This window comes from Drosophila willistoni, unplaced genomic scaffold, assembly GCF_018902025.1.
Source record: "Drosophila willistoni isolate 14030-0811.24 unplaced genomic scaffold, UCI_dwil_1.1 Seg111.1, whole genome shotgun sequence".
Taxonomy (NCBI): domain Eukaryota; kingdom Metazoa; phylum Arthropoda; class Insecta; order Diptera; family Drosophilidae; genus Drosophila; species Drosophila willistoni.
This window is the reverse complement of record NW_025814072.1, coordinates 68,621-80,310: the sequence shown is the minus strand read 5'-3', so window position 1 is coordinate 80,310 and position 11,690 is coordinate 68,621. Positions and strand designations below refer to the sequence as shown.

The 11,690-nt window shown below is 39.4% G+C and overlaps 1 protein-coding gene across 1 annotated transcript; it reads left to right on the top strand.

Annotated features, from left to right (window-relative positions):
• The first annotated feature begins 7,552 nt into the window (after positions 1-7,552).
• On the top strand, positions 7,553-11,471 carry LOC124460789. Its single transcript, XM_047012382.1, has 2 exons — positions 7,553-7,571; positions 7,696-11,471. The coding sequence occupies exons 1-2, from the start codon at positions 7,553-7,555 to the stop codon at positions 11,469-11,471; spliced, it is 3,795 nt and encodes a 1,264-aa protein (XP_046868338.1).
• Positions 11,472-11,690: the final 219 nt, after the last annotated feature.

Here is an 11,690-nt window from a genome sequence, read left to right as displayed (position 1 = left end):
TCGAAAGATTTTCCTATGGGAGCTATATGATATAGTCACCCGATCTTGATCAAATTTGGCATAGTCGTTTATAGGTGTAATTAACTCATCAATATTATATTTCACGACAATAGCTCAGAAAATAACGAAGTTATTGAGAAAAGTCACTGTTCGTGACTTTGAGGTTTGTATGGGAGCTATATGATATAGTGGTCCGATCCAGCTGAATCTCAGATATACAACGCCTGCAGTATATACATACAAAATTTCAGCTCTGTAGCTCCAAAGGTCTAGGAGGAGTTTGCGTTGATCCAGACGGACGGACAGACGGTCAGACAGACGGACGGACGGACGGACATGGCTATTTGACCTCGTCTCGTCGTGCTGATGAAGAATATATAGTCATATATCCGACTCCAATACCCAATAACATATAAATATTTCGCCCCTAAATCGTTAAAGTAAACATCCGTTTTTATAAACAATTGTCCCCTCAAAACCAAAGCGTATGAACGCTAATCCATAAAATTAACATAAACAATTGAACACTTGAAATAATAATTGTCCCCCTAACAACCAAAAGCGTGAGAACGCTAACTCAGCAATTAAAATCGGACCAATCAAATCATCGAAATATCAATCCCGCCACCAAAGGGCTCCCAAATTTAGCTTATAAATATAACCATAAGACATTTTTGTAACAGTTCTAAGTTTTCATTCAAATAATAAAGTACGTTGCTTTTTAACTCACAAAAAATATCTTTGTTTTCCTTATTGGGAAAATTGGATATTTAATTGGCGCAGTCGGTAGGATTGGAAAAAAGTATTCTATCTGTGTTACATTATAGAATTGTTATCCGTGTGGTTACATAGAATTGGTGAATAATCATTGTAGTGAACTGATATTCTATCCGTGCGACGCGTAGAATTGTTATCCGTGCGTTACATAGAATTAGTGAATAATCACTATAAATTCCGATCCGACATCAAGAACTTACGGGTAGTGCTCAAAAGTCTACAACAGTGAAAAATATTTTCTGCCAACTGTGCGCGGAAATATCAACTGTGTGTTGCAACCAAAAAAAAAAAAAAAAATATTTACGCCAACTGTGCGCGAAATATTAACTGTGTGTTACAACCATTAAATCCAATTGAGGAACAAAAACGCCAACTTGTGTGCGAACAAAAAACCAAAATCCAAAATAAACATAACCAAAACCCAGAAAATAACAAAACAAAACACCACAAAAAACCCAGAAGATCAACAAAACAAAACATCACTAAACCCAGAAAAAAAAAACAAAACAAAACATCACTAAAACCCAGAAATTCAAAAAAAAATAAAACACCACTAAAACAAAATAAAAAGAAGAAATAAAATGGCTGTAGAACTCACCGAAGCCCACCTCAATCAAGCACTGTCTTCGTTAAGACAGGTGGCAATTATGATGGAGCTCCAGAGAAGCTGACGTCATTCATAAGGAGGATAGATTTTATTATGCACCTATATCTAACCCATGATATAAGGCAACATAACATATGTCAGTGCAATCGAGATGCAGCTCACTGGAGAAGCACAACGGCTCTCACAAATTGGACAAGCCAACACCTGGCCGGAACTAAGGACACTCCTCATCAATGAATTAAAGACGCAGACCCCCTGTGAGGAACTTCTTCGACGCCTCTACAACACCAACTATGCAGGAAATCTTCGTAAGTTTGTAACAGAATTAGAAGATAAGTCCTATATTATAACAAACAAATTAAGTCTAGAAAACGATGCAAATAACACCGCTCTTTATACAAATGCGTTAAATAACACTATAAAAGACGTAATTAACAAAAAATTACCCGATAGATTATTTATGACGTTAGCTAGATACGATATAACCACAGTCAGCAAATTGAAGCAAGTAGCTCAAAGAGAAGGGTTATACGAGAATAGTATAACAGAAATAAGAAAATCAAATTAAAGCCAAAATCAGAATCAAAAAGGTGGAAAAACTTTTGTATCCAATAGTACAACTCCGTCTCAAACAAAACAATCAGATACAATACAAAACCAAAAACTATTCCAAGAATTTCAACAAAAATTAAATATTGACAGGGCTCAAAACCCAATGAATAGTCAACAGCAAACAACTATTCAAAGAATAATGTAGCAAACCAGCCTACAAAAAGGCAAAGAGAAAGTAATAGTGGAATTAGCAAAATGGACACATCCGAAAATTTTCATCAGAATGCCTCGGATCAATCGGAAGAAGAGATAGAGACAAGTCCTTCATCAGAATAATGATGAACAATAAACCTTTGAGATGTGTAGTCGACTCAGGCTCTTCAATTAATATAATGTCCGAAAACTTTTTTAATTTCAAAACCTATTTAGGAGATTCCAAAATTCACATGATTGAAGGAGCAGTAGAACTAAAAGAAATTATTTTCCTTGCACCCAGCAAACTTTGTCCGACAGAACAAAAATTTAATTAAATTTTCAAATAAATACGACATGTTGATAGGCAGAACTTTCCTAAAAGCCTGCAAAGCACAAATAAATTATGAAGAAGAATACGCAAATTAGGAAACTATACATTTTATTTTAGAGATGTTGAAGAAATAGAAGAAGAACAAAACATAGAAGTTTTGGACCCACCCACAGAAAAGGACCTGGAAACAAATTTTGCGATTGAAAACGAAATAATAAAAAGCAATGAGTATAGACTCGACCATTTAAACAACGAAGAAACTCAAAAACTAAAAAAGGTCTTGTACGAATTCAGTGACATTCAGTACCGCGAAGGTGAAAATTTGACTTTCACGAGTACAATAAAGCACTCTATTCATACAAAACATGAGGACCCAATCTATAAACGACCATACAAATATCCCCAAACATTTGATATGGAAGTCAACAAACAAATAAATGAAATGATTGAACAGGGTATCATTCGAAAATCGAATTCCCCCTACTGTTCACCCATTTGGATCGTTCCAAAAAAAGGAGATGCTTCCAAGAAACAAAAATTCAGATTAGTCATTGACTATCGAAATCTAAATGAAGTCACAATAGATGACAAATTTCCAATTTGTAAACACCTAATTATTAAGTAAAAATGATAAAGATTAGTTTGTATTGGTCGGATTTAATCTTTGGGTTTTGCGCAGATGCAACTTGCTCGTTGCATCGCCGGAAGAGAAGAGAGACGCCGTCTCTCGACCTATCGAGGACTTATCGCTAACAATCGATACTTATTACTAACAATCGATACTTATTACTAACAATCGAAACTTATTACTAACAATCGATACTTATTACTAATAATCGATACTTATTACTAACAATCGATATATATACATGAGCATTTAACAGACTTTAAATAATTGGAATCTTACAAATTCCAGTCATGGACGAAATTCTCGACAAACTGGGAACAATCTCGACAATACCACCATTGATTTAGCTAAGGGATTTCATTAAATTCAAATGGATCCTGAATCTATTGCATAAACAGCTTTCTCAACTAAACATGGCCATTACGAATACACACGTATGCCATTTGGTCTTAAAAATGCCCCGGCAACATTCCAAAGATGCATGAATAATCTTTTGGAAGACCTTATTTATAAGGATTGCCTTGTTTATCTGGATGACATCATTGTGTACTCCACTTCATTGGAGGAACACATACTATCACTCAGAAAGGTATTTAACAAACTAAGAGAAGCTAATCTTAAACTCCAAATCGACAAATGCGAATTTATGAAAAAGGAAACAGCATTCCTTGGTCATATAATAACAACAGAAGGTATAAAACCTAACCCAGATAAAGTCAAAGCAATTCAAAAATTTCCGATACCCAAAACTCCAAAAGAAATTAAATCATTCTTAGGATTATGCGGATTCTTCAGGAAATTTATACCCAACTTTGCACATATTGCAAAACCTTTAACTCTAGGATTAAAGAAAGGAGCTAAAATAAATATAAACGACCCAAATTATATTTCATCCTTCGAAAAATTAAAATATCTCCTTATGAATGATCCTATACTTGCATATCCCGATTTCAAAAAACCATTTTTCCTAACCACAGATGCTAGCAACATAGCTTTAGGTGCGTTCCTTTCACAGGACCATAGACCTATTTCTTATGGTAGTAGAACACTTAACGAACACGAACTTAATTATTCAGCCATAGAAAAGGAAATACTATCTATTGTATGGGCAACCAAATATTTTAGGCCATACCTTTTCGGTAGAAAGTTCGAGATTCTAAGCGACCATAAGCCTTTAGTATGGCTCAACAATATAAAAGAACCAAATATGAAACTTCAAAGATGGAAAGTAAGACTAAATGAGTTTGATTACAAAATTAAATATTTACCTGGCAAAGAAAATCATGTAGCAGATGCCCTTTCCAGAGTTAAAATAGATGAAAACTTTTTAGGATCAACAGAAAGCACAGCAGCTACAATACATAGTGCTCACGAGGATAATGAAAACTACATTCCAATAGTAGAAATACCCATTAATTATTACAACAGACAAATAGAATTCATTAGAGGTTCAGAAGACAAAGCAGAAACAACAACTTACTTTTACAAAACAAACATAAAAATAACATACAAAGAAATGACCAATGCTTACGCAAGGGATATAATCATAAGATATCTTTGCAGTAAGAACACTGTACTATATTTTCATAATGAACAAGATTTTCCCATATTCCAACAAGCTTTTATCGAAATAATACAACCAAACGCAAATACAAAAACCTCGAAATCTAGCATTAAGTTAGAGGACCTTCAAACGTTTGCACAATTTAAAGAAATAATCCTAAAACAACATAAAGAATTATTACATCCAGGAATTGAAAAAACGATTAATTTGTTTAAAGAAAAATATTATTTTCCCGATTTTCAAAACCTAATTCAAAACATTATTAATGAATGCTCAGTATGTAATATCACAAGACAGAAAATAGAAATACAAAACTAACTTTTGAAATAACACCAGAACTTTTTAATATCAGAGAAAAATACGTCATGGACTTTTACATGATCGACAATTTACAATTCCTTTCATGCATTGACATTTACTCGAAATTTGCAACACTTGTAGAAGTAAAGTCTAGAGATTGGTTAGAAGCCAAGAGAGCAATTATGAAAGTATTCACTGAAATGGGCAAACCAATAGAAATAAAATCAGACAAAGATTCAGCATTTCTGTGTATAGCACTAAAAAATTGGCTACAAGAAGAAAATGTAAAGTTAGAAATCACATCAAGTAAAAACGGCATCTCAGATGTAGAAAGATTCCATAAAACAGTAAATGAAAAACTCAGAATTATAAATAGTGAAAATGACATCGAAGATAAATTACTTAAATTTGAAAAAATTCTCTACGTATACAACCATAAGACGAGACATAAAACAACTAACCGAACACCAGCGGACATTTTTATCTATGCAGGATCCCCCGACTATAATACCCAAACAAAAAAAATACATCAAATAAACAATTTAAATGAAGATAGACACGACTTCGAAATCGACACTAGATTTAAACAAGCACCATTAGTAAAGTCAAAAACGACAAATCCATTCAAAAAGACAGGAGAAATAAATCAGTTAGACGAGAAACATTTTGAAGAAAGAAATAGAGCACAAAAAGTTACACACTACAAATCAAAATTCAAGAAGAAAAAGAAAGTTAATAAAAGCAAATGCGACAATTAATTAATTACAGGTCAACAACTCAAGATGACTTTTTTATGCATCATGCTATTCTTAACATTAAAATCAACATGCAGTCAATCCATTGATGTTCAGGAACGGATTGCGTTTATCGATAAGTCAGATGTAGTTGTAAGAATCGACACATATATAAGCATTGTACACACACATATATTTGTGCGCTGCTGCGACAGCGCTTTTTCTCGTTTGGTTTAGTAATAAATTGGCACTCAACTGATTCAGTAGCGAAGAAATACAAAGTTAAGTTATCCAACTTAGTTTCAAGGTACAGTCCACTGCTAGACCAAATCATAATTTGGTCCTTCGAGCCGGATCAGGGAATCGGTTTTTCGATCGAATAAAGTGCTTTTCGTTCGAATTTCTTGGATCTATTGGAAAGTTTGGAGGATTATTACTCTGGAATAGTTCTGTAAAATGGAAGAACTAAAGGCATTGGTGGGTCGACGGAGCCGACTCAAGGCCAGCATAACAAGAATTCTGGATTGGTCGGAACGAACCCAAACTACATCAACTACTGAGGTAGCCGCTCGGATGGATCAACTCCAGTCCGTGTGGAAGGAATTTAATGGAATCGGGGATTCCGTAGCCCTTCTGGAAGATGTGGACGGCTATGTGGATCCAGAGATCGATCACGTGACCTACGAAGAGAAGTACTTGAAGGCATATTCTTTACTTTTGGGAAAAAAACGGCTAGTTCAACAACAAGCATCATTGTCTGGCGACGGCGATGGCGCCATGGGTCTGCACGCATATAACGACGACATCGTTCATCTGCTGCAACAACAACAACTCTTTGAACAGTTAGCTGCAAATCAGAGCAGTTCAAACTTGTCGATGCCCGCTCGCAATGAGATGGCTGCTTCGGGTTCGACTTCGGGAAACGCCACGACGGCATTCGTGCATGGCGGCGAATTGCCAAAAATTCAAATAAAACGGTTCGCTGGACTCTACACAGAGTGGCCAGCTTTTCAAGATATCTATGAGAGCACGATACACAACAAAAGGGAGTTAACCAACACTCACAAGTTCCATCATTTAAAAACACTGCTCGTCGATGATGCTGCCAACTTGGTGCGGCACCTGGCGATAACTGACACGGCTTACAACACTGCTTGGGAACGCTTAAAGGAAAGATACAATAGGCCACGCCAAATTGTGAACTCATTTTTGGAGAAATTTATGGGTCTACCAACCAAACAAAATTGATGTGTCCATCTTACGCAAGGTATCAGATGGCACAAATGAGATTGTTCGCGGTCTGGATGCGATCAATCATACAGGACGGGACTGCTGGATACAATATCTGGTATTGGAAAAGCTTGACGCTGATACACGGCGCAGGTGGATTGAGCGCAGCATGGGCAACGAGGCGCCCACACTGGAGGAATTCTTCAAGTTCTTAGATGATCGTTGTGAATAATTAGAGCTCAGCAAACGGGAGATTGCGTTCGGAGGCAAAATGCCGGCGCAAATCACACACACAAAACGGGTCACACATTCGATGGTTGCAGTTCAAGCTGGCAGCTGCACCAAATGTCAGGCGACGGATCATAAGTTGTATTCATGGATTTAACACTTGCAGAACGTCTTATGTTCATCAGGGAAAAGGCTTTATGTTATAATTGCCTGAAATCAGGGCATATGGTCAAAAACTGTCCATCATCATTCTCATGCAAATATTGTAAAGGTAAGCACCATTCTCTGATCCATGATCCAGGTAACTCAATGGCTTTAAGGAACTTGCAACAAGGAAAAAGGGAGAATCAGCGTAGTCCAAACGCTTCTCATCACGATTTGTCTACAACAAGTCTAGTGGCTCATAATGGAGTGCACCAGCAACGGTTTGTTCACAAAGCTCTGCGAAATTGAAAACAGGAAAAGGTTTAAATCGAAGCATATTGCCTACTGCAACGGTTTATGTTCAAAAGGTAAATGGAGACTACATTACATGTCGTATCTTACTAGATACTGGGTCGGAACTTTCATATGTATCAGAACGATGCATACAAGCACTTGGATTGCCACGGTCGGCATCATCCATTTTGGTCACAGGAATCTCTTCGGTTCAGGCTGACACCACAAGGGGAAGCAGCACGCTTCAGATAAAGTCAAGGTATTCAAACAATCACTTAACGGTACAGGCTCATGTTCTTGGCAAAATCACATCAACACTGGAAAGGCAAAACATTGACGCATTGGCACTTGATGTCTTTAGCGATCTTCAACTCGCTGACTCGGAATTCACCACAAGCGCTCCAATTGATGTTCTTTTGGGCGGTGAACACGTTTGGTCTACAATCACAGGGAAAAAGTTGTACGACAATACGGGCAAACTCATTGCAATATCATCGATTTTCGGATGGGTCATCAGCTCTATAACGATGCCCCAAGCTAACAGCGCTTTCGCTTTGACATCATACATTGATGTTAACGTTTCGCTCCAGAGGTTTTGGGAGCTAGAGGACATCAGTTCCACAACCAAATTGGAACCTGATGATGAGCAGGTGGAGAAACACTTTCTCGCTACGCACACTCGAGATGAAAAGGGGAAGTACATCGTGGAACTTCCATTCAAGGTCACTAATCCTGAATTTGGGGATACTCTACAAGGAGCTCTTAATCGTTTCCAATCGGTGGAACGACGCCTACAACAAGATGCAAATCTAAGAGCAAAATTTGTCAACTTTATGAGGGAATATTTCGATTTGGGGCATATGCGCGAACTGCCACCAGATGAAGTCAATAATGCACAACGGTTTTATCTACCACATCACCCGGTTTTGGGTCGGAAGCTGAGAGTAGTTTTCGACGGATCATTTTGCGACACCAAAGGCAAATCACTAAACGATTATCTCTTTACAGGGCCTAGCATTCAACGCGATCTATTTGCTGTCTGCTTGCGCTTTCGGATGTATAAATTTGTATTCTCAGCCGACATAGTCAAGATGTTTCGGCAGATTTGGGTGAATGACAAACACCGCGACTTCCAGAGAATTGTCTGGAGAGAAAGGCCATCGGATCCAATCAAACACTTTCAACTATGCACCGTCACTTATGGCACCTCATGTGCACCATTCCTGGCTGTTAGGGTATTAGAGCAACTCGCTACTGATCATCAGCAGGAATTCCTGAATGCTGCAAGAATCTTACAAAAGGATTTTTATGTCGACGATGTGCTCACTGGGTCAAACAGTGAGGAGGAACTGATACAAAATCGAAAGGAACTTCTTCAACTTATGTCCTGTGCTAATTTGGAGCTTGGGAAATGGGTATCAAACACACCTCGCATACCAACAGAAGGAACTGATTCTACACAATCATCTCCAGTCAAGGTTCTTGGACTTTACTGGCAACCTGGTCTTGATACATTGTCTTATAATGTTGGTCTAAAAGGAAATGTCGATTGTACAAAACGACAAGTTTTATCGGATGTCTCGCGGATCTTCGATCCACTTGGGCTTTTGGCACCAATTGTGGTCCAATTCAAAATACTCTTTCAACAATTATGGCTTCTCGATTTGGGATGGGATGACAAACTCCCTAAGCAACTAGCGGATACTTGGCTCAAATGGCGAGCAGATTTGGATATGCTACAACACATTCAAATACCCCGGTTGGTTGTCAACGACACCGACAACATTGAATTGCATGGATTCTCCGATGCATCTACGAAGGCATACGCTGCTGTAGTGTACAGCAGAGTAATCAACAAGGATGGCTCGATTTCTACATCGATTATGGCTGCGAAGTCTAGGGTGGCTCCGCTAAAGCAGCAATCTCTGCCCCGCCTAGAGCTTTGCGCGGCACTTCTCCTAAGTCAACTCATACGTTCGATAAAGGCGGCACTTCGACATCAAAAGGTCACGGTTTTTGCATGGTGCGATTCCACAATCGTTCTCTATTGGCTATCATACGCACCCTCTCGACTAAAGACATTTGTTGGGAACCGAACTTCGGAAATTCTGGACACCATTCCAAGGCATTATTGGCGTCATGTGGACTCCAAATCAAATCCAGCTGATTGCGCATCCAGAGGTCTCATGGCTGCAGACCTAAAGGACTTTCAGTTATGGTGGAATGGCCCGTCATGGATACGTGACGCGGATCAGTTTCTGGTAAGGTTAAACAACTCACAAGTCTGTTTGAATATTTCAGAAAAGAACATAGAAAAGGAAGTCAAAAGCAATTGTCTGACTGCATTAGTAGAGGCAGCTCCTGATCATCCACTTGATCATCTTGTTCAACGAATATCTTCATGGTTGACGCTCGTTCACACGGTTGGCTATGTCCTTCGCTTTCTACGGTGCACGAAGGGTCCATTTGGGGACAAGGGCTCAAACTGTCTTACGTTTGAGGAAATCACCGCGGCACGCATTATATGCTTTCTGGATGACTATCAATTGCTACTCGCAAATAAACCATTGCGAAGTCGATCTCAGCTGGCTAAACTCTCGCCAATGATCGACAAGGACGGACTACTCAGGGTTGGAGGACGCTTGCACCACTCGCAATTGTCCACAGAGGCGAAACATCCAGTTTTGCTACCGAAATCTCATCGCATCACCAAGCTGATACTTGAATACGAACACAGGGTCAACCTGCACCCTGGCGTCTCATCACTCTTTGTTATGGTACGTCAAACATTCTGGATATTTGGCGCAAGGAACTTGATAAGGAAAGTCACACACGACTGTTTGGCTTGTTTTCGACAGCGGCATCATACATCACAACAAAGGATGGCTGATCTACCCAGCATTCGTGTCACTCAGGCACTTCCATTTGTAAACACTGGATGTGACTATGCTGGTCCAATCCTTCTTAAGGATGGAAAGGGGCGCAAACCGCGCATTGGTAAGGGCTACATATGCCTATGTGTTTGTCTGGTCACATCGGCAATCCATCTGGAACTTGTAACGGACTTGAGCACCGACTCATTCTTGGCCGCGCTAAGACGTTTCGTCTCTTTGCGTGGCAAGTGCAACAAAATCTATAGCGACAACGGAACGAATTTCATTGGAGCTAAACGCTCTCTTGATGAAATGCAGAAGCTGCTGGCATCTCAACCACACATCGAAAAGGTTAGGAATGCTCTGGCGAATGGTGGCATTCAATGGGTATTCATTCCACCACATGCTCCTCATTGGGGAGGAAAATGGGAATCTGCAGTCAGATGCGTAAAGCTGCATATTCGCCGAGTCATTGGGAAATCTACTCTCACCTACGAGCAGATGCGAACTCTACTTGCACAAGTCAGTGCGGTGGTCAACTCACGACCCTTGTGCTACAACTCGGACACAGATATCAATTATTTGTCGCCAGCACATTTCTTGATCGGCAGGCCTCTCACAACTATACCAGAGGCAGACTTAGGCCACATCCCCGTGGGCCGACTTGGGTACTGGCAAAGTATCCAATCTATGATGCAAGGTTTCTGGAAGCAATGGCATCAGGAGTATCTTACCACATTGCAACAGCGTCCAAAGTGGACCACTACAACACCAAATATAGCAGTGGGAGATGTGGTGCTTGTAAAGGAATCGAACACCCCACCAGCTCACTGGCATCTGGCGCTGGTTCTCGAAGCCTACCCAGGCAAGGATCAATTGGTGCGAGCGGTTAGACTCAAGACCTCTTCGGGAGAATTAACTCGGCCAATCACCAAGGTTGCGGTATTGCCCCGTTCAGTAACTGTGTTTCAGGGCGGGCCGGGATGTTCAGGAACGGATTGCGTTTATCGATAAGTCAGATGTAGTTGTAAGAATCGACACATACATAAGCATTGTACACACACATATATTTGTGCGCTGCTGCGACAGCGCTTTTTCTCGTTTGGTTTAGTAATAAATTGGCACTCAACTGATTCAGTAGCGAAGAAATACAAAGTGAAGTTATCGAACTTAGTTTCAAGGTACAGTCCACTGCTAGACCAAATCAATTGACATAAACCCAGTAAAAGCACC